We start from the raw sequence: 24,743 nt of genomic DNA on the forward strand, positions 1-24,743 counted from the left end.
CATATCAACAAGATCACAGCACATCACGAGTCACGACGCGTTGCTTATTCGATCTGTTTTGAATATTTTTGGAAGGTGGGCCTATATATAGGGCATTCCAGGTTGAAAGTAGTTTTTTTAAGCTGTTAAAACCCCTCCAAGCCAAGGTCATGGTGTGTATATTCTAATGTGACGGAGGAGGAGTGTGACAGTGATCTGTGTGACTGGTACCGGTGCCAGCGTGCCATGCCAGCATGGTGTAACGTGTCCCTCGGATTCCTTCTGACACCCAGCTGGCGGGCGACCAGAAACATTAGGTCTTGCGTCAGTGCCATCATGTTTGTCGGGCATCAAACAAGTTCAGTCAGATAGAACTTGTAAAAAAGCAGACAAGGAAATCTAAAACGGGCAGCGACCAAGCTTGGTGCCAAGCGGTATTAATGTTGTTTTTTATGTTGTTTTAGGTGACTGATAGCCAGACAACGTTTCCTAGTGGCAGTAGTGGAAAGTAGCGAAGTGCTCAAGTAGTCCACTGTACAATGTAGATTTATTTTCTTATTCTTTTTTAATTTATTTTGTATTATTATTACAAAACATACAGTAACCGCATCAGCCCTACATTTTTTCTGCCATTTGAAAATAGCAGATCTACTAGCTGACTACTTGTAGATCGGCTATTTTAAAAATATTTTGTATAGATTTTGAACATGTGAAACGGAACATTCTGCACAATGAGTAGCCTACTTTTACCTTTGGTACTTTAAGTATATTTTCATGACGATGTTTTTGTACTTTTACTCAAGTACATTTTGAATATGGAACTTCTATACTTGTAACAGTGTTTCTACATTGCAGTACTGATACTTTTACTTAAGTAAAACGTTTGAGTACTTCTTCCATCACTGCAATCAACTAGGCTGCACTCTGTAGAGGTGCCAACTTGGGCTTTGTGCACTCGTGGCCATGTATGGCCTACTTGTGCGCCAGCAGAGCACGCAAGTACTGCGATCGGTGCTGTTGGGTGCTGTCTGTATGTGGGTGGGCAAGGCACTCTACCGAGGTGCCAACTAGCGCCTTGTTATTTCTATGAGGTCGCAATTGTTGATGGTGACATCACCAAGAACGCTGCTCCCTGATTGGCTAGTTCCATGCTCCCTGATTGGCTACGGGCGTAAACACAGACTCACAACACAAACACAGGAAACACCAAACGCAGTACTTGCTCGCTCTGCTGTTTTCTAAATGAGTAGCAATGCCTGTTATTGTCATACAATATGGATTCAATGTCAGTGTGGCATACAGGGCTGGACTGGTACATACATTTGGCCCTGGCATCTTGGCCCAGACCGGCCCACGCCCACCACAACCGGTGCAAACCGAACATAAGAAGATCTACCTACACAATGCGTCGAGGCAGCGACACGTTGTGGCTTGTATCAGCTGTTATATGTTTGGGTGGGACTCCTGGGCCACAGTAGCCTGTGATTGGGCTACTAGGCTGGTATTCAGATGATATACAAGCCAGTGGGTCAATCATGTGATGTCTCTCTGCTCTGTGCGCCGGTGCTACTGAAAGATTGGCCCTCTCCACTTATAGTTATATATTAAATTATAAATTACTGTAACTATCCTAAAACGGGGGCAAAAACTATTTGGTTTAAGACAATTCTCATCACTGGCCCATATTAAAGTCGGGGGAGCGTGTCGCTGTTACTACATGTCATCTTTTCGACACCCAACTCTAACCCTCACCCTAACCTTAACCTCCGTGGAGTGAGTCGCTAACCCTTCGGTCGAAATGATGGCCGTTCGCAAAAGCGAGATTTCCCCTATAGTCGGCCATATGCACAGTCCACCCCTGAGTGGCAAGCCCATTTTATTTTATCTTTTGGTTTGCTTAGTCGGTCTCCTGATGTGAGATAACATAAACTCATGAACATAAGTTGGTAAGACGTGATATGTGATAGCCACAAATGCACTTTAAATTACCATTTTGAATGATATCCCCTTCCCATTGTCACATTAATGTTTAGTTTATTAAATGTAGTTTTCTAATGGTCTGTTCGTTCATATTATATATGCCTGATTGTCCAGGGGAAGAAGATATTTAGCAGTCCACATCCTGTGGCTCTGAGGATAAAGTCTTTTGATGTTTATTTGGCTGGCTGTCAACTCCCTACTGTGCTGATGAAGTCAACTCCAACTATCAAAGCAGTTACTATAAGTACAGATTAATTTGCAATGAACGTGTCGCGCTCTGAAGGGAGGAAAACCCACAGCAGAAACAACAGCAACACAATTTGTGTTCATTTGTAGGCAACAAAGTGTGTCTTATACCTCAAAGAAAGTGGTTCTTTCATTTTTATATATTTTGGTGTTCTTTTTTGAATCCCTCATGCAAACTCAAATTCATGTGAACAGGATCCTTTTAAAGTAAGCAGGTGATGGATAATGCCATCAGTCTTGTGAAAAAATAGAATAATAAGTATAAGTTATGCCATCACTGCAGACCAAAAGATGAGGGTTTCCTGACCTGGTCTATAGTGTTTCCCTGAGGAGACTATGACTAATCAATCAAAGAGGTTCAGCCATTGGATACTTTTGGTTCTAGAAATTTAACATTTAGATAAATAAGGCAAACCTTCGACTGCAAATAATATACTTCATAGTAGCAGCCTATAGGTTGATTATATATGGGTATTCCCAGATATGGGCTTAATATTGATGACATCAGTGATCTCCCCTTCAAGGCTGCCCTGAAAATTCACCTTTCAGGAGGCCAGAGGCATAGGTAGTCATCACTTTCTCACATAAGACACGTGAGAAGTGAGACCCCCCCACCCTTACCTAACCCCCCCCCCCTTTTCCCTTGTGCTGAACATAATAGTGTTTTTTCTTTTAAATTATTATTAAATGCAACAAATATTGTTTTGTTACCATTGCCATGTTTGTAAATTGAGTGCCAAGGACTTCCAATGTAAACAAGACTGTAAAAGGCCTTATTGGGATGTTCCTGTTGGGCAGGATGTCTAACTGTACCGGTGCTGTGCTGCATTTTAAATGTAACTACTGTACTTGTGTTCTTACTCATTGTGACTAATAGAATATTCAATCAAAATCCATATATGGGCATAAAAGGGACAAGGACAGAATTCATTTGCAAGTGTGACTCGAGTCGCGACAACCACACTGGTTATCACATAGAGTTATAATAAGTATCAGGGACGTGCTGGCCATTGGGAAAAGCGGGACAACTCCCGAACGGCCGGTTCATTCCCGGCTGGTCCAGGCCGGCCATTAGGAAAAAATTACAAATAAAATGTCGGCCTTCGTTCCATTTTGGGGGCTCGGCGGCCAACGAAGTAAATCGTCACTGTCGGGCAGAAACCTCGTATCTCCAAATTTCAAATTTGTAATTTTTTTTCACTAAGCAAAGCCCTGCTTCATCATACAAGGCTGTCGCACAAAAGTAGTGAAAACAGCAGATCTACAAGCACACAACCCCTCGCGTTGTGTGCTTGTAGATCGGCTTTTTTCACTAGTTTAAATTATTTTTAAATGATAAATACAAAACAAACGGTTTTGGACATACAAGGTTTCCACCCGACAACGACAAAATATAACTTGTGTAATTGGCCCACTGGCTTGTCACTTGTCATGATCTGAAATGGCAAATCTTTGAGTAGCAGCAGCGCAATGAGGGCCTCTCCAACTCTTTTTCTCAGGCTGAATCAGGGGCCCAGCACGTCCCTGATAAGTATAGAGAGGACACCAGATATCCCCGCCCGTCCACTTGCATCGAGTTGCTCACCCAGCGCATGAGGCGATTTCACCCCTTCTTCCGGGTTGTAAAACGTATGACGTAGTGGGGCATAAGCGATGCATTTTGCGCCATAGAGTTTGTTCATGGATGCGCTGGGGATCCAAGTCATGAATGAGCACTTCCGCTATGAACGCGCACTCGCGCAGTCAATTCACCGTTTGTCAGCCTTCTGATTGGTCCCTGAGACTCCCTGACTGGCCAACCAGAAAAATACATTCACTTTTTGCAAGCGGGGGTGGAGTTCTGCAGTCGGAGAAAGTGGCAGCCGTCTTTCACCGGCTGTCCGCACTGCGGAGCACGGCCAGGCCGCTCGCGACTATAGCGTTTGCGATCATTGTAATGAATAAGCTTCAACAAACTAGTTCACATGGACCTTATCAATGGTCTAAGAGTCACGATTGGGTACATATATTTTAAATGGGCAGAATTACGAAAAGCCAGCCTATTATGTGAGGAGAAACATTATAGTTCTGTCCTCTTCCTACCCAAGATGCAATGCGCTTCTCTTTCTATTTCTATTCTATCTCTGATCCAGAGGATTAAACTAATTAAAACATTTATTTTCGGGGGAAAACTACTGTTTTGCTATGTAATTACTGTACCTTTTTCTTCCCTTTTTATTAATATCACGTAGATGTGTTTTTTTGGTACTTTATATAGCTGTAATGAGGCTATGAAGAAAAAAAAAATCCCATCCACTACCACTATAAAAGAATCTGCAAAGAGGATTCTGTCCCACTGGGATTAAACAAATTAAAACATATATTTTCGGGTAAACCCCCTGTTTTGCAATGTAACTACTGTACCTTTGTCTTCCCTTTTTATTAATATCACCTAGATGTTTTTCCTTTGGTACTTTATATAGCTGTAATGAGGCTATGAAAAAATAAAAAAAATCCCATTCACTGCCACTATAAAAACAATCTGCCCAGGGTCAAATGTCCCATCATAGTAACAGGGCAGAATGGGGCGGGATTTGCAAAAGGGAGAATTCAAAAGAGCCTTGATGCGCGTTCATGTTTCTGGCCCCAGCTGCAGTACGTCACAACGACCACCATGTCCATTACGCTTCAGCTCTACCCTTGTGTTCTGGGGGCTTGGGTTATCATGAGACTGACACAATATGTCCAAATATGGTCATTCCCAGAAATGCTTAATATTGATGACATCAGGCATCTCCATATATATGGGCATAAAAGGGACAAGGACATCATTACTTTGCAAGTGTGGTTGCCATGACACGAGTCACACTTGCAAATTAATTCTGTCGTGATGAGGTGTGACTGACTGACGCACATGAGCTGCAGGTTTTCATAGTAAACAATCAAGGATAGCAGCAGTATTGAGAAATGGTTTTGCGTTTTGCTATAACCCTAGTGCTTAAAGGAGTGGTTTACGCCCCCAATTGCCCCAAACAAATATTTTCATGGAGATCTTTTTTTGTTTTATGATCTACTCATTTAACTGAAGTTGTTATGTGCACGGTTTTTACTCCCAGAATTAGTTAGAAGCTGAACTCATTGAATGTGATCAAATTTGATGGCATTCTGAAGTAGCTTTTTGAGTAACCCAGCGTTGACCACAGGAGGAGTAGATTTTGTGGAATATGGACATTATGATCAACACAAAAAACATCTTTTAATCTGTTATCAGCCTCATCCGCACCGAACACACTCTTAAGGTGTTTTTGAAGTTCAAGGAGCGCGTGGGCCTGCACTCGGAATTGCTGATGAAATGGTGTTTTTAAAGTGCTTCAGAGCGGCGCCGCGCGCAGCAGCAAGTCTGCTTCTTTATCTCCTGAGTGCGTCTCAGCAGGAGCCAAGCAGACACTAGAGAGATAAAATGAATACAAATTTCACTCTCCATCTTGCACCCACTCACTATTATCCACGGCTGCGTAAAGCGTCTGTGTGCTTGTGAAGTTCAGAAGAGTTACAGTATAACTAAACAAGTGCAGAGAACTTTTTATTTAAGACATTTTTGGGGCTTTTTTGTTGGATGGTATAGGAAGTGACACACAACAAAGGCTGCCGGGCTCGGTAATCGAACTCACGACTCGCGGTATGTCCCTTAACCACTGACTAGGCCATCGCCTAGAGCCAAAGCCAGTTAAAGCTCCAAACAGCCCAGAACAAACTGATTAGGGTTGTGCTTGGTCTTCCTCCTCGGGCCCACCTTATCGTTCATCACCACAAAAGCGTGGGGTGGCTCAAAGTAGCTGACAGTACAGCATCTTGCAATGGGCCTGGTGTACAAGATACAATACACCTCCAAGATACCCATGTACCTGTCAACCTACTTCCTAAAGGTCAAGGATGTCCAGGATCACAACACCAGAGGCAGGTCCACTAACCATGTTCAACCTAGATTTAACACTATAAAAGGCTCCAGCTTCGTTCTCCAGCTATACCACCAACATGTGGAACGCCATTCCGCAGGCCTTAAAGGAGTGCAAATCCCTAAACTCCTTCAAAATTGGTATGAAAAGTCACCTTCAGACGGCTGCTACTCGAGACTTGTAAATAGACTAAGCCCCCCATTTTCTGCTTTTGTAATTGATGTTATCCTGTGTTAAGTACTATGTTCTATCCGTCTGTCTTTCAATGTTATATGAGATACATAAAGTGGTTTGTGTGTAAATAAGCCGTAAAGCTTACTAGGATCTCCTTTTAGTTGTACCAGTGATTTGTGCTGTCATGAAACAGCTGCTTTTGTACTTTTGCAAACTGCTAATAAACTCTTCAATCAAATCAAGCCACGCCACCCCAACTGAGTGCAGTACTGAAGTACAATTGTGCAGCATTTATTTTGTGACCATTGTTAAAGCTATTAGGATGCCTTTTTTTTTAAACTTTTACTCAAGATTTCTTTTTTTTACTTGTAACAGAACATTTCTTGACAGAACGTTATTGCAAAAGAAAAGAACCCCTTTTGTCACCACTGCGAGTGAGGAGCTGAATTGTGTTTTACTCGTTTATTTATTTTTGACATTACAATGCCTCGCAGCTCCTTTGGCACTCCATTGTAAATAGATAGCTGGTAATGCGGTAAAATATGCATCAGCAGGCAAAATGTGTTTTGATTTGTTAATCAATCATAATAGACTTATTGTAAAAGCTTGTCTCTGCCATCTTCTTCTGTTCTGTAACCCCCCCCAATTCTCCACGCAGTGTCATTTGCATATAGATTATGTACTACGGATAAAAATATCCCCATCTCCAAGTGCAGACACTTGGGACTTAATGCAGGAAGACAAAGTCCCGTTGTTGAGATAGTTACTGTGTGTGTGTGTATGTGTGTGGCAGAATAAGTGCAGAAGAGAAAGAAAAAAAGAACAATGTATGGGCCTATACTGTAGGATTTCTTAAGTCATCTTAGCATTGCTTGAAGGCACGCGTGCTTGTCGTCCTCATTGTGTGTGTGTGTGTGTGTGTGTGTGTGTGTGTGTGTGTGTGTGTGTGTGTGTGTGTGTGTGTGTGTGTGTGTGTGTGTGTGTGTGTGTGTGTGTGTGTGTGTGTGTGTGTGTGTGTGTGTGTGTGTGTGTGTGTGTGTGTGTGCATGCGTGTGCGTATGTGCGTGCATGTGTGTGTGTGTACCGTACTTGTATTATAGCTTCAAGGGCCAAATGTCGATTCCCACAAGTGTAGAGGAATTTGAGAAGCACACACTGTGACTACCATTTTCCTTTGTCCTCACAGATAAAGTTGTTAAAACAGATTTTTAGAGTTATAGGTTTACAGTCAGGAAAAATGTCAGGTTGGGGTTGGTGTCAGAAATACCTGTAAGTATTTCGAGTTTAGGTTTAAGGTCGGGGGTTCGAGTGATGCCTGATATATACTTTGGTGTCGCACCTGATCTACAAGCTCACAAGCAACACGTTAATACTATTTTCAGCTTCATTCTAAAGGTTTAAAAGTGGCTTCAAAAATCATAAAGTCTTAAAATGTTGATGTCCTCACAATTACAGTCATACAAATGTGTGTGCTCGTGTGCGTGCGTGCGTGTGTGCGTACGCACGCACGCGTGCATGGTCGGGCCTCCGGGAGCCAAAATAATTCCCGGCCCAATCAATGTGAGATGTGCCTAATCATTAGCTCGTCATTTTTTTATACTCTTGCAGCTGTGGATATAAACTCCCCAACTGCCGGGTACTTAAGGCTACCTTCTGCCACACATTGTCAAAGTTATTTTTTTTTTTACCAAAGTTACGTTCCAAAAAGTCTCCTGCAGTGCAGTCACATACTGTACTGCTGCACTATACTGTAGGCAGTATACTGTACCGCCACTGTAACATTCTCTCATCAGCCGGTTGAGAACTCTGATGCCGGATTTATACTCGGCTTCACGCTGGTGTCGTGCACCTGAAATTAGCCGATTTACAAGCTTGCGCGTTGTGAGCTTGTAAATCGTCTACTTTCGGTGTGCGACACCGCCGTGCAACTGAAGCATAAATCAACCTTGAATACTGTGAGAAAGAATGCATTTACTGTTCTACCGTCACGATTAGCATAAATCTCACGCCAAGGTGCTGCGGTGATACAGCGAGCCATTAGAGAGATGACAAATCTATTCATTAGCTTGCTTACAGTGGGAGCTCTGCTGTGGCGCCTCCGATTCAACGCTGTGGGGGAAAAGGTGAATAACTTTGTTGATGGCACCGTTGGCAGTGGTTTCCAACCCTTAGGGTTACCACAGGGAAAGAAGATTGAGGGAGATGGATCAGCATGGCTCGCCCCACAAGAGCCTTTCATGGCCTATTGATTACGATTATGAAAAATGTCTTCCTCTCTCCTTCAGGTCAGGGGAAGTGGAATGAGAAAAGTCTTGTTTGTTTTATTATTTGAATGCCATACTCTGGCTACTCTTACGGACGGGAAAACATTTAGTCAGTTCTTAAACAGTAAACACAGTTCTATGTTCACATTATCTCTTTTCTCTTTCTTGAAAGTCTTGTAGAGTATCGTCTTTGTCAACTTAGTCTAAGATCACAGCAATATTGGCTGGAACCAAGGCTGTCTAAAATGTAGTCTTCTATATTGATTGCTTGTATCGTTGTGATCTAGGAACGGAAGATCATGCACACTGATAACTTGTACTCTCGTTTTCTGCAATAGGATCGAGTTCTATTGCACCAAAAAAAAAAGAAAAAAGTGAATGATGCCATTACTGATCATAACAGTAGTCCTGGTTTTCTGAACGTGTTCCTGTTCAGCAGATTTCAACCACAAACACATATGACAATTTGATGTGTTTCTGGTAAATATCTGTGGCCAAAGACAATCAAACAAGGCTACTGTATGGGAAAATGAACCGGATCAGAAGACGGGTGTGCCACCTTCTGGAAAACCAAGGACAATTAACAGTTACACACATTAGTCTATTCTGCAACAACATGTCAGCTTGACAGAGATGCCATAGTTGCTGACTGTAGCCGAATGCCTGCAGTGACGTTAACATATAGCGCCTGAAAGCTCGGAATAAGGGGTCAACTGGTAGTTGTGTATTTGCATATCCCTCATCACAGACACAGACATATCGGTATGCATTTCATCATAGAGGCTAGAGTGCTGGGTTGATTGCAGCGCAGAACCCCCGTGGCGGTTATGGAGTCCACCACCTTGCCCGCGGGCACTTAGTGTTGAGCATCATAGATATGAGACCTCTCGCCCTCTGGTTGGCACCTCACAGCAGGAATACATCCTGCTGTTGGCACAGAATCACACCGGGAACATTGCACTTATTAAGCCTGATTTATACTTTGCCATATAATGGATGATGTTGCGCATCGAAAATATAGCCGATTGTCAAGCTCACAATGCGTTGAGTGTGCAACCGCCTTGTGAGCTTGTACATCAGCTATTTTGGGTGCTTTTGGGGAGTGCGGAGCATAAATTAGGCTTTAGTTACTCTCTGCACATTTAGGCCCTGGATGCCCTTTTATTAACAATCTAAATCTACATACCTCAGCTGAATATATACAGTTTTAAAGTGCATAAACTCTTAATTATGCATACATCGAACATTAATCACAGAAACTGTGCATTTATGAATTACACTAAAGAGGCCTGCCGCATAATGGGTAGATGCCTCCGCCAAGCAATATGAATTTCCACATGGCTCCATTTTTGGGAATATTAGGAATTCACAATATGTTAAAAATATTCACCCAACAAATGACCTTTGACCACCAAATTCTAATCAGTTCATCTTTGACACCAAGTGGATGTATACTACTGACTGCCTGTCTGTGATAAAGGCAGAGGTTACTTTACACAGCCTTTATATGCATACAGAGATACAGGTAAATCAATATTTATAACTTTAGGATTAAAAAAAGTGTAGTGAGAAACTCTTGTACGGTACCTCCTTCGACCAGTGAGTGTACAAACGGTCTTGTACGCTGCTATTTTTACCCCCTTTTTCATGCCAATTGATTCCTCCCCACACACATTTCTGTATTCCTCAACCTTGCTTGAAACATGGGACGGATGTACGTACGTAGTCGTAGGCCTATGTACAGTATACAGACAGATGGACAACCTGAATGCCTCCTGCCATGGCTTTTGCAAATGAACTGTAAATTGCGTGTGTGCGTGCGTGCGTGCGTGCGTGCAGGCGTGCGTGCGTGCAGGCGTGCATGTCTGAGTGAGTGTGATGTCATTTCTGGAGTGACACTTCCTTTCACACGGTTCTAAATAGCACCATCATAGAAGTAGTGTAGTGATGATGAAGAGTAATGTGCATCTGATACTTAATAAAGAACAACCAAATGTGCTGATGGACGGGATGAGATGTGCTCTGGAGCTGACACCATCAGGGTGGTACCTCGTTCACATGGGTCAAGATGCAACCCTAGACCCATAGTAGGCATTCATTGGATCCCTGTTGCAATGAGTAATGCAGAAGAGGAAGCGTTGAAGGATGCTAGGCTCTGCTATGCGATTTTATGATGACATATGAACTAAAATGACATGAAGTCATTTGATGTATTTTTATGTCTGTCATGTACAGTGTTCAGTCGATATGCTCCTATTTAATCACTTAAGTAGACCTGTTTAAAAAATAACTAAAATAGCTGATGACAATCTCAAAGCGCATCGCAATATGTTGTGACCTTGAAGAACATTTTGGAATGTTGGACCATTTTTGAACAGTTTTGAAGAATTTCTTTAATATGGCATTTCAAATGTTTGCCTAAATACACAATAGCCGGGTTGAGACTAGTATAATCAAACTCTTATTACAAAGTATATTCTTACTTTCCACTTTTAAGTTCTTTATTACTGTACATTAAATGTTTTTTGTTCCCTGCAAATACAAACACCAGATGGAACCAACTCTTTCTGAATGATCAAACTGGGCAGCAAACAATTTGATCAGCATGTTTTATTTTCTTCGCATTCTTCAACTAATTGTTTCAGTTTAGAAATCATCAAATAGTATTTGATCGTATATTGTTTGTTTTAGCCCACACACAGATGCTAGCTTGATGTTGCTCTTGTTTAAAACAATCAGAACAAGCATTTGAAGCCATCAGTCAGTGTATGGGAAAGCATCTGTGTCATTTTAGATTTTAGCTAGAGTATACAGTATTTACAGCAACATTAGAATTTAGAACAGTGTTTGAGAACCGTGGTCCTAAAAAATAGCAGATATACAAGCTCACAGCGCATCACTTTGTGCAGCACTGCAAGCTTGTACATCTGCTATTTTTGAACATTTTGGAAAAATCTTGAAACTGTGTTTTATTTTATTTTTTGTTTATTTTTTACATAAATCTTTTCTTCTGGGGGTCCCTGACACAAAACATTCTCAGATCGGCCTCATGTCTTAATGGGTTAACAGACTTACTAACCACTTACTGACCGAAGTCACCGAGCACAATGACTGCACATTGCTTTGTTTTTTTACAGGGTTCATATTTTAGATTGTAATTGGAGAAAATAAAAGATGAGTGTTAAAATGTTTTCATTTACTGCTTTCTGTTGTTTTAGCAATTTTAGTATTTTGATTTCAGTGGTTGGGGGAAATGAATGGGGGAAAGTGGCTAAATATGTATTTTTAGACACAATAAGCCAGCAATTTCATTGTTACTATTTATACCAGCCCCCATAAGTTACATAATGCCCATGAAAGATTGTGCTGCATCTTGGGAATGGGCTTATTGTGTGTAGAAATACATATTTAGCCACTTGCATGCATGCCCCCAAAATTGTTAAAATCACTAAAATAAGTAAATGAAAACATTTTAACACTCATCTTTTCTTTTCTCTAATAGCTATCTAAAATATGAACCCTTGTTGTAAAAAAACAAAGTTGTCCTTTAAGGTACAATGGCCAACTCCAGCACGGAACAGTAATAATGGAACTTTGCATCTTGAACATTTCTTTAGGGCATGCCGGGAAAGTGAAGGAAGGATAATAAAACATCTGCTTCCCTGTGGTGGAGGGCCAGGAGGAGAACACCTTTGTCTCAGTTCCAGTGTGCCGACGGCAGCTCAGATGTCCGTGATGAAGGCTCGGGACGGAGGGAGCTGTTAGGGGTAAGTGTCTTGCTCAAGGACATGTAGTGATGTAGACCAGTGGTTAACTTTTTAGCTCGAGACCCAAAACAGAAATTAGACATTTGCCCGGACAGCGGGACCCAAACTAGTGATATTTTCACTAAATGGATGTAGCCTGCGGAATGGGTTCAGCCAGCATAACCTTGAGTGGGTCTATGCGGGTGCATTCAGTTTGATACAATGCTACTACGCCAGTCTTGCGTCACAGGTGACGTGGCAGTCAGCTGATCATTGCCAACCTACTTAAAGCCTGCTCAGTTGTCTCTTCCTCCTGCTTGCTGATTGGCAGCTGGCACTTGCTTGCCAAGTTGCCATGCCTCATGGTGTGAGGCTGTTTGCTGTGCCTAGCTGGCTGTGTGTTACTGGTTGTTTCTGCTGCTTATTGTTGCTTAAATCGTGTTCTTAGCTGTTAAGCTAAGAAGCTGTGATCTTGGCCAGGTTGTATTGCAAAAATCGTTGGGATTGTTTGATTCTGGTCATCGCTGCTGAATTCTAATTACTGTTTCAAGTTTCATGTTGTCATTGCTAATGTTGCTGATGCCCAGCTGAATGCTGCAGTGCTACAGTCTAATGTGGCAGTCGTTTGTTGCTAAGCTAATTTAAATGTGCTGTGGGCTTTGCTAATGTTGCTAAGGTTAAGCTCAGGATCAGTGGTTGATTGTGGTTGTTCTTGACAGGTTCAAGTTTCATAATAATGTGAGGATCTCAGTCCCTCTGGGCTTTGGGAACCTAACCTCGCATTGATTAGCTGTTCAAGCAGCTGTTTATACTAGCACTGCTGGGCTGCCAGCAGAAAAAGAGGGGGAACTTTGTATATTGTGGGTTATTTGTGTATTCTCACCTCAAGTTTTTCTATATATATTTATTGAACTGTTTAGCCGTTCGCAAGTCGGGCCGTTAGGCCGCCGTTTGCTAAAGTTAGCTCAGAAACCATAGAATTCATCAGGATCAGTGGCTTTTGCTGGTCGTTTCTGCAGCCATGAGCAATCGCTCATCCCATTCAGTCAGCGTCAGCCAGGAGCTCTCTGCTGCTGATGTAGACTGCCAGCTTATAACTTGTGTAGTATCTAATGTGGGTTGTTAGCATCCAGCTAGCGTGAGTTCGCCTCCTACTAGGAGGCTCCTAGTAACGTCATGCTGCGAGACTTGTTGCTCACCCCTCTGCGCATACTGAGCTCCATGGGTAACGTAGTTCGCTATCTTTCAAGCTGTGTTGTTGTTTTACAGTCTATGGTGTCTCTACACGAAGTGGCTTACTTCCAATAACTCTAAACTGCCTGCTGTTGTAGTATGCGCTGGCATTAGACGGTAAACTTGGTATTAAAGTCCGGCGTTAAACAGATTGCATTCATACGGCGGCCGACACTGGTTGTCAGTGTTGCCATGTCTGCTCATTATAAGCGACCTGGTATTGTATTCCCGTGAGGTCTCTAGCTGCGTGTTTCTTTGTTTGGGCGTGGTTCTGGAGGGTAGTTGCTTATTTGGCTTGCTTCAACATTCGTTTTATTTAATATTTATTAGGAAATAGCTTATGTTATAGAGCTCAAGTGGCGACACTTCGGGCTTGTTTTCGTGGACTGGTCGCTTGTTTCACCCACAGGATCTGGCGGAGAGAACGGAGATATTCGTCCCAGCCAGAGCAGTATAGGGCTTTGGTCTTAGCTATTTTAAAATGTATTAGTCTCCTGTGGGCTGTATATTGCTCATGTCTCACCTTGGGTTTTCATGTTTAAATGTATTCTCTTTGAATCATCTCAAGACTGTGTTGTGTTAGAAGTAAGTCATAAGAAATACACACAGGTCTGGCCAGTCATTCAATATGCTTCGTTTGGAAGCTTTATTTAATTTATTCTTGTGGGCTGGATGGTTATTTCTCATCTCGGGTTATATATTTTAATGTATTGTAATTTAAAGCCCAAATTCAGTCGTACACTCACTGTCTGGCCAGTTGCTTATGAGTGGGAGTTGTTGTTTGCACTGAAGTGCTAGTTGCTTAGCTACGTCGTAGCTGCTGCTGCTGCAGCTAAAGTTGTTTCTTTTGTTCCAGTATTGCTGCTGCTATTTACAGTACTAAAGCACATCAATCGCTTCCCATTTGAGAAGTCCACGCCGAATTGCGTGTATTAAGGATGTTCTGTCTGCGTTGGCTTCTGGGATGAAGGATCGCTGCGACCTCATCATTAAAGTATATGTGCGAGGCTGCGACATAGAGCTATAATAATAATAGAGAGGGCAACTGATATCCCCGCCCGTCCACTTGCATTGAGTTGCTCACCCAGCGCATGAAGCGTACTTCCGCGTTTGAAACGCCTCTGAAACGTGACGTAGTGGGTCAACTATTTGGCCTCTTAGCCAATCACGACGGTCGGGGAGCGAGAAACGGGGAGGCGGGGGTAGCGGGGGGCTATCTGCCTCTGTTTGAATAGTTGACCCAACTGCAGTACCTCAAACGGCCACCATGTACTTTTTGCTTCAAAGCGCCCCCAGGGTTCTGGGGGCTTGGGCTGCGACATAGAGCTATAATAATAAGGCTGCGAGCAGTGTTGTTTTGCTTCCGCAACGCAGCTGTCTGACCTATGACGTCATGACTTGAACTTGCTAATGCATTCTGGGAAGCGTAGTCTCTACTCTAAATGCATACCGTAGTAGTGCGTTCTGCATTCGGTTGCCTGTGGTTTATCATGTTTTCCCCATTCCAAATGGTTGGTGGGGAGCTTAATGCTAGCATTCAGGTGTTGGTTCAGGCCAAGGACAAGCTAAGCTAGCTTTCTTTTATTTCTGTGCTTGATGTCTCTGGTGTTGGTTTAACATTATGTTTTATTTAAACTTAGTTGATAATCCACTCAGTGAAGCTGGTATCAAATCCTTCCTGGCTTCTCAAGTTCAGGTAGCCTTAATGGATGAATTAATTCATAAATGAATAAATAACGAATTAATCAAATAAACAATTCACAAAATACATTTAAATAGATTATAGATTATTTTAAAATATAAATGAATAAATAATTTAAAAAGCTTGATTATGCGTTGTATCATCACCTAGTTGCAAAATTAGAGCTTATAGGCCTATTATGTAGCTGTGACTCAGTTCTGCTCGGATGCTTGAAGGTTTTCTTAAATCTTCAATGAACTAACTGCAGCTGTTCAGTGGTTGTGATGTAGTGAACATGGCCACTCCAACACTAATCATATGGATGCAATAAGTACAAGGTTAAATGGTAGGCTCGTCATAGCATGGGTAATTCACTAAGTTGAATATTTTCTCTATATCAGAATTCTCACTGGGTATGAGTCTTGCTGACTGTTCATCTAGATGTTCTGCTCGGGCAGGTCTCTCAACATCGACTGAGAACGGGTTCGCTTGGTTGCCAGCATTTAGTGCTAATCATGGATATCACTCTGTCTTGGTCAGGAGTTGTCAGGATGAGTATGTTCAGTTACTGTTATGCTTACCATGAAAAGCCGGTTGACAGTGGATGTCATGTGCGTCAAGTCATACAGAAGTAACTCTATTGCATATTACATACGGAGAGGTGCTCCATTAATAGTCAAGATATAAAAGTCTGTCATGTTGGCTGGGAATGTTTCTGTCTAAATGGGTCGGCTGACAGATCATTGAATAGATGATTATGCGTAGAGCGTATTAGGAAAGGAGATATCTGGTGGTGATAGGATGATAGTTATATTTATTTTCATTAATCACTGTTCAGTTAAAGCATGGTTAGTACTTGTTGGTTCTAATCTTAGAACTATTCACTTCTAATCAATCTTAATTTTATTCTTTTATCCAAACTGTCAGCAGAACTGATATGTTAAATATTATCTCAACTTATCAGAATGTAATGACTTCAAGTGTGTAATTTAGCTTGAGCGATTCAAGCATTATTTCTTAAAGCTATGGTGGTAGCTGGGGGTAATCTGTGTGCATCAGAGTTTACGTTCACTTAAGTCTTAATGCTCCTCTATACTGGCATTAGAGGAATGGCTGTTGGTGTGGGCAACTAAAGTTATGTCTTAGCAATCCCAGATGGTGTCGCTGTGTTGGGGGAGAAGTTGGGATCGGCTTAGTATTAGAGGGGAGCTTCACCCCACATTGAAGGCTCACATAAGCTTGCCGTCACTGTGTCTCCTAAGGAGCGGTGGGACGTCACTGTGTCTTCTTGGGAGCAGTGCCTGGCTTACATAGATTTCATCATAATGTTAGTATATCCTAGCAGGATCCAGAAATGCTAGCGGCATTTCGGCACTGTGTCTCCACGCGGAGCAGTGGGATATCAGCTAGGGTGCCAAACGGCGTGGTGTGCCTGGCTCACATAGTTTTCCACATAATGTTAGAATATCCTAGCAGGATCTAGAAATGCTAGCTGCATTTCGGCACTGTGTCTCCACGCGGAGCAGTGGGATATCAGCTAGGGTGCCAAACGGCGTGGTGTGCCTGGCTCACATAGTTTTTCCACATAATGTTAGTATATCCTAGCAGGATCCAGAAATGCTAGCTGCATTTCGGCACTGTCTCCGCGCGGAGCAGTGGGATATCAGCTAGGGTGCCAAACGGCGTGGTGTGCCTGGCTCACATAGTTTTTCCACATAATGTTAGTATATCCTAGCAGGATCTAGAAATGCTAGCTGCATTTCGGCACTGTCTCCACGCGGAGCAGTGGGATATCAGCTAGGGTGCCAAAACGGCGTGGTGTGCCTGGCTCACATAGATTTCCACATAATGTTAGTATGTCCTAGCAGGATCCAGAAATGCTAGCTGCATTTCGTCACTGTGTCTCCGTCAAGGAGCAGTGGGACATCTGCTAGGATGAATCGGTAGAGTAATTTCCCGTAGGGCGTTCTTGGTTCTGCGTGTTGGGGGTGTTTATATATATTTATATCTCCCTGCTCCTAATGGTTATTGATGTTCTTCTGTGCTGCGCTGAGCAGGGAGAGCAGAGCCTGACGCCAAAATAAATGTGACATATACACACTTGCATTACTCATTCATAATAATAAACATTGTATCAATCCTTATCGTAAGTTATCTGACTGAAATGGATGTAGCCTGCGGAATGGGTTCAGCCAGCATAACCTTGAGTGGGTCTATGCGGGTGCATTCAGTTTGATACAATGCTACTACGCCAGTCTTGCGTCACAGGTGACGTGGCAGTCAGCTGATCATTGCCAACCTACTTAAAGCCTGCTCAGTTGTCTCTTCCTCCTGCTTGCTGATTGGCAGCTGGCACTTGCTTGCCCCCACCGCCTCCCCAGCACCACCAGTAGGCTCTGCTGCTAATTCTGTTCCCCATGGGGGGTGTTTATATATATTTATATCTCCCTGCTCCTAATGGTTATTGATGTTCTTCTGTGCTGCGCTGAGCAGGGAGAGCAGAGCCTGACGCCAAAATAAATGTGACATATACACACTTGCATTACTCATTCATAATAATAAACATTGTATCAATCCTTATCGTAAGTTATCTGACTGAATTCTTAATTATTATGATTTGGGAGGAGAGGGGGCGGGATTAAGGGAGCCTAATTATTCAGAAGCCATGTGAGTACTTCTTCCACCACTGGGTGTCTTGCTCAGGGACACACAGACATGTACAGTAGACATGAGAGGTGAACCGGTGACCTTTTGAGCCATGCCTATCCACATCTGCTCTATAGCGCTGACCGGAGTTCAACTCTGGTGAACTCTTGACTGGACGTCATCCAGTAGCAAAGAAGTGTGTCAGTCGACCCCCATAGGCATAAATACATAGACGCCTCATTGGCCACTGGGCCGCACGTCAATTGCCGCCCCCATAATATCTAGGGCAGCTTTCCAGTTCTAACATCTAATTATGTAGGGCAGCGTTCCAGTTCTAATAAACACTTTTGGGTGCAACTTAGACACATCGTCAGTTATGTATCCTGGGTTCACTGGGTGTTTCAGGTCTCGCATCATCAGACAGACACCCTCACCCTGGCTTTTGTCTACTGTAAGTAATAATGGATTGCATTTTAATAGCGCTTTTCCAAGTGCTCAAAGTGATTTACAATGTTCCATTCATGCATTGGGTAGCGAAGATTGACGTTGAGCAGATCTCATCATGTCCATATACTGCAAGAAATGCCTTAAGTAGCTTGTGTGGTCCACGGACCCCCTCCCCTCCACCCTGCTTGGTCCACAGGCATGAATGGTAAATGGTGCATTAGTATAGCGCCTTAATCCAAGGCGATTTACATACCGTAGATTGTGCATTACATTCAGCCATTCATACACTGATGGCGGCAACTAGGGGTTCAGAGTCTTGCTGAAAGACTCTTCGACACCAACTCTGGGGGAGCCTGGATTCGAACTGGGAACCCTTCGGGAACCCTCCGTGATATAATGCCGGTTTCTCTACCCCTGAGCCAATGCCGCCCCACGGCATCTCGTCACCTTTTCTGCAACATCGTTGATGTTTTGACCGCTCTTCTGTTGTGCAGTCCCTTCACTCCCAGCATCTTGGGTGCCCTGATGAGAGACAAATCCTCTGCATCCGACCTCGATGGGGTTGCACCGGTCCTCCATCCCCTGCTTCGGCATTCGCCTGCCAGCTGCTCCTCGTACTTGGACCTCCTCCTTAAAGGCCCTTTCCATCCGGTCTCTTCCCAGGGAACAGTCATCTCCAGCAGGACCACTTGTCTTGTTGTTTCTGACACCAGGGCCATGTCTGGCCTGCAGTGCTTTTGCTGAAGTGACAAGTCTTCTCTCACCAAATTTAACAAGATTGACATTGAGCCAACAGATCTCATCATGTCCTTACACTGCAAGAAATGCCTGAATTGCATGTCATCTCTGTCGGTTGTCCAAAACTGTCACATTTCAGGATTTGAGTTAAAAAATAGCTGACGTTGTGGATCGACAAACTCGAAACGCGGCGCAAAGCGACGCATTTCGAGAATCTTTTGATACTTTTGTGTGACATTGTATTATTGTCACGTAGGGTGTTAATCAACGAAAAAACTCCAAAAGTAAATACGAAGATAACAGGTTTGTGCCTGACACCAACGATAAAGTGCCTGTTTTATAACCATTTCTGTTACTCTCTATGTAAGATAAAGTGTAAAAAGAAATACGTTTTGAATTTGGCGAGTTATGATGATTTTAACTGTGGAGAGATATCCTGTTTCAATGCATAATGCATTAGAAGAGGGCTCGGCTGTCCCTACAGATTATGTAGGCCGCGATTCAATTACACATCGCTTCACTGAACAGCAGCCGCCAATGAACAGCAGCCGCCTATGTGTACATAGAGATATAGCCTACATTTATCTCTGGTTGACCCCACTTACTAGCTGTCATTGCCAGTGGTTGTGACCGTCCACTCCTCGACCTCTGGACTTTGACCATGTTGGTCAACTTGGATTTCTTTTTTTTTCCCTGTTTGGTTTAGGTGTTTAGTTTAGTTTGCCGGATTTACATTTACTTGTTTGTTTCTGTAGCTCTGTGTTTTGTATAATCTTTGTCTACAGTTAGTTCTGAGTTGCGTGTTGATTCCCCAAGGGTTTGTTGTGTTACTTTCTAGTAATGTTCCTATGCTTCCTTTTTGCCCTTGTGGCTGTAACTCGTCTTGATTAAGGGACAGGTCGTTTTTTAAAGAAGGGTACCCTTGGAGAAAAATAGGGGAGGGTCATCTCTTTCTAATTTTAGTCCAAGGGAGGGTCAGCTAATTTCTTTTGAGTCTAAGGGGAGGGTTATACCATTCTTTATTGATAAAATAGTCCGTTTTTATATGCCGATAATATCCCTAATAATAGCTCTTTTTTCAATTATCAACAATGGCCATCATCTTGGCCTATTTGACAGTCGAGAAGCATAATTGCTTTGATGCATGTATTAACGAGCGTCAATGAGCATCAGCTGGACACACTCATACACACACACACACACACACACACACACACACACACACACACACACACACACACACACACACACACACACACTTCTGTGCTCTAAACTGATAGTGATACATAACTAGAGAAAGATGCAATTGGAAATTGCAGGTGTGGTTGCCGTGACTGCAGGTAGCTAACTGTCATGTGAAGCCAGACCAATCCTTGAGCTAGCATCACTCCCCATTGAATTCCAATTGCACCTTTCCCCCATTGAATTTCAATTCCAGAAATGTATAGAGTCAGTGAAAAGCAGTTAGTGAATCTATTAACAATTTTGAATTCCAATTGCACTTTTCCCCCACTGAATTTCAAATGCATCTCAACTACAATCAGAATCAGTGACGAAATTGCGAGTGTGGTTGCCTATATATTGTAGGCAAATTGTCATGTGAAGCTCGACCAATCGATCCAACGTGACATCCCAAAGTCGACAAAAATGTTATGTCAAAACATGCCCATATATGGGCATTACCAAATAGGGCATTCCCAGATATGTCCTTAATATTGATGACATTGGGACAGGGATCTCCATATATGGGCATAAAACATATGTTAATTAGTAAAGCCAAGCAGGGCCTTGGCGAGTTAGGGCCTGGGTTTGATGCCTGGGGATCTCCATATATGGGCATAAAAGGGATTTTGTTTCTGGGAATGCCCATATATGGACTTTTTATTTTATTATATTTACATGTATTAATAATCATATGTATCCATATACATACAATATATTTTATGTCCATACATGGCCCAGATGATGCCCTGTTAGGGTACCCCCTTATGCCCATATATGGAGATCCCCAGGCATCAAACCCAGGCTCTAACTTGCCAAGGCCCTACTTGTCTTTACTAATTAACATACGTTTTATGCACATATATGGAGATCCCTGTGCCAATGTCATCAATATTAAGGACATATCTGGGAATGCCCATATTTGGTAATGCCCATATATGGGCATGTTTTGAAATAAAATTGTTGACTATCATGCAGGGGTCTCCATATATGGGTAAATGGTCCGATATACATCACTGGTCAGATGGCCAAGAATTTGCGCGTCGCCCTGAGGCCTCTTAATTGCGACCGTAAGGTCGCAGTTTAGTTGCGACCGTCAGGGAGCAGTTTACTATGAAAACCTCCACCGGCCGTCCGTCCGTCCGTCGGTCGGTCGGTCGGTCGGTCACACGTCACACGTCACACCTTTGCCCTGCTCATATAGATACGATGACATCACAGAGTCCACAGCTGATGATGTGGCGTGATGTCATACAATGCACCATGCCCAAATTTGGAGATCATGTGTGGCAAAATATCAACAAACGAGTGAAAGGCCTTTATCCAAATTTGGAGATCATGTGTGGCAAAATATCAACAAACGAGTGAAAGGCCTTAATCAAGTAACCATAGCAACTAAAAATCAACAAATTGTGCAAAGTGAAATATCTTTATCTGGTAACCATAGAAACCAAAATAATCAACAAATATGAGTATTTGTCCCCTTGTAGTATAGATAGATGTGGGAATGGCTGACACAGAACTCCATATTTGGACATAGAAGTGACAGACAGATGATATCTCCATATATGGGCATAAAAGGGCATGGCAGATGGCTGAGGACTGTGTGATGTCATCATATCTCCATATATGGAGACATAAGTTGCTCATGCCCAAATATGGGCTGGTGAGGTCAGACTTAGTGTGATGCGTAGGTTATCTCCATATATGGAGATTCAACTTCAATGAGTATATAAGACCGGCATTATCTACCGACAGCTGCTATAAGCCAACCCTGGCGATAAGTCATCGTATCGCATCAGTATATAGGGCTTGTTTGTTTATTGTATGACATCACGCCACATCATCAGCTGTGGACTCTGTGATGTCATCGTATCTCCATATATGGCCATCTCCGTATATGGAGATATAAGTCGTCCATGCCCAAGTATGGGCTGGTGAGGTCAGACTTTGTGTGATGCGTAGGTTATCTCCATATATGGAGATTCAACATTCCAGGCAATGCTCTCTTCCCTGGTGAGAATTGCCCCTTTATATAGGGCTTGTTTGTGTATTGTATGACATCACGCCACATCATCAGCTGTGGACTCTGTGATGTCATCGTATCTCCATATATGGCCATCTCCGTATATGGAGATATAAGTCGTCCATGCCCAAGTATGGGCTGGTGAGGTCAGACTTTGTGTGATGCGTAGGTTATCTCCATATATGGAGATTCAACATTCCAGGTGTAACTATGGCTACCCGTATGACGTGAGAGGTGGAGGTTGTGATATTTGTGGAGATAAGCGACCAACGGTCGCTTATCTCCCGATTAGGGAGTCTTACTGGTATAAAAACCTCCACCGGCCGTCCGTCCGTCGGTCGGTCGGTCGGTCGGTCGGTCACACGTCACACGTCACACCTTTGCCCTGCTCATATCTGGGCTCGTTTGTTGCGACCGTCAGGGAGCAGTTTACTATGAAAACCTCCACCGGCCGTCCGTCCGTCGGTCGGTCGGTCGGTCGGTCACACGTCACACGTCACACCTTTGCCCTGCTCATATCTCCGCATCAGTATATAGGGCTTGTTTGTTTATTGTATGACATCACGCCACATCATCAGCTGTGGACTCTGTGATGTCATCGTATCGCATCAGTATATAGGGCTTGTTTGTTTATTTATGACATCACGCCACATCATCAGCTGTGGACTCTGTGATGTCATCGTATCTCCATATATGGCCATCTCCGTATATGGAGATATAAGTCGTCCATGCCCAAGTATGGGCTGGTGAGGTCAGACTTTGTGTGATGCGTAGGTTATCTCCATATATGGAGATTCAACATTCCAGGCAATGCTCTCTTCCCTGGTGAGAATTGCCCCTTTATATAGGGCTTGTTTGTGTATTGTATGACATCACGCCACATCATCAGCTGTGGACTCTGTGATGTCATCGTATCTCCATATATGGCCATCTCCGTATATGGAGATATAAGTCGTCCATGCCCAAGTATGGGCTGGTGAGGTCAGACTTTGTGTGATGAGTAGGTTATCTCCATATATGGAGATTCAACATTCCAGGTGTAACTATGGCTACCCGTATGACGTGAGAGGTGGAGGTTGTGATATTTGTGGAGATAAGCGACCAACGGTCGCTTATCTCCCGATTAGGGAGTCTTACTGGTAAGACAGAATAAAGCCATAATAAGAAATAATGTGTTGGTTGCGACCGTCAGGGAGCAGTTTACTATGAAAACCTCCACCGGCCGTCCGTCGGTCGGTCGGTCACACGTCACACCTTTGCCCTGCTCATATCTCCGCATCAGTATGACATCACACCACATGTGTACACAAACCTTTGTGTACGTTGCTGTGGCAACAGTCTGTTGTTGCTGGTTTGTTAGTGTACGTTAGCAACCACCTTAGCAACCATGGTTTTACCCTAGCAACCAACTGTTTACCCTAGCAACCAACTGTTTACCATAGCAACCATGTTTTTTTACCCTAGCAACCAACTGTTTACCATAGCAACCAGATACGCAGAGCAGGGATCTCCATATATGGGCATAAACAGGTGACATCACACTGATGTCAGATACTCAGAGCAGGGATTTCTCCATAATATATGGGCATAAAAGGGATTCTGTTAGGGATCTCCATATATGGGCATAAAAGGGATTCTGTTAGGGATCTCCATATATGGGCATACAAGGGATTCTGTTAGGGATCTCCATATATGGGCATAAAAGGGATTATGTTAGGGATCTCCATATATGGGCATAAAAGGGATTCTGTTAGGGATCTCCATATATGGGCATAAAAGGGATTCTGTTAGGAATCTCCATATATAGGCAAAAAAGGGATTCTGTTAGGGATCTCCATATATGGGCATAAAAGGGATTCTGTTAGGGATCTCCATATATGGGCATAAAAGGGATTCTGTTAGCTGTTAGTGATCTCCATATATGGGCATAAAAGGGATGCTGTTAGGGATCTCCATATATGGGCATAAAAGGGATTCTGTTAGGGTTAATAACTACTAATACCATGGAACTGGACCTGAGGGCTAGGGCTAGGGCTAGGGTTAGGGTTAATAACTACTAATACCATGGAACTGGACCTGAGGGCTAGGGCTAGGGCTAGGGTTAGGGTTAATAACTACTAATACCATGGAACTGGACCTGAGGGCTAGGGATAGGGCTAGGGTTAGGGTTAATAACTACTAATACCATGGAACTGGACCTGAGGGCTAGGGCTAGGGCTAGGGTTAGAGTTAATAACTACTAATACCATGGAACTGGACCTGAGGGCTAGGGCTAGGGCTAGGGTTAGGGTTAATAACTACTAATACCATGGAACTGGACCTGAGGGCTAGGGATAGGGCTAGGGTTAGGGTTAATAACTACTAATACCATGGAACTGGACCTGAGGGATAGTGCTAGGGCTAGGGTTAGGGTTAATAACTACTAAT

At 43.1% G+C, this 24,743-nt stretch overlaps 1 protein-coding gene across 1 annotated transcript in view; it reads right to left on the reverse strand.

Moving 5' to 3' along the window:
- Positions 1–18,979, reverse strand: part of LOC308284802 (very-long-chain enoyl-CoA reductase-like) — a gene marked incomplete at both ends in the record, with an annotated part of 36,625 nt that extends 17,646 nt beyond the window's left edge. Inside the window, one exon of the mRNA XM_080725529.1 lies at positions 18,766–18,979. Within this exon, the coding sequence (XP_080581655.1) occupies positions 18,766–18,979 (214 nt within the window). The remainder of the gene's footprint in view (positions 1–18,765) is intronic.
- Between the last annotated feature and the right edge of the window lie 5,764 nt (positions 18,980–24,743).

The sequence above is a fragment of the Nannobrachium achirus genome, assembly GCF_963921795.1.
Source record: "Nannobrachium achirus genome assembly, chromosome: 5".
Classification (NCBI taxonomy): Eukaryota; Metazoa; Chordata; class Actinopteri; order Myctophiformes; family Myctophidae; genus Nannobrachium; species Nannobrachium achirus.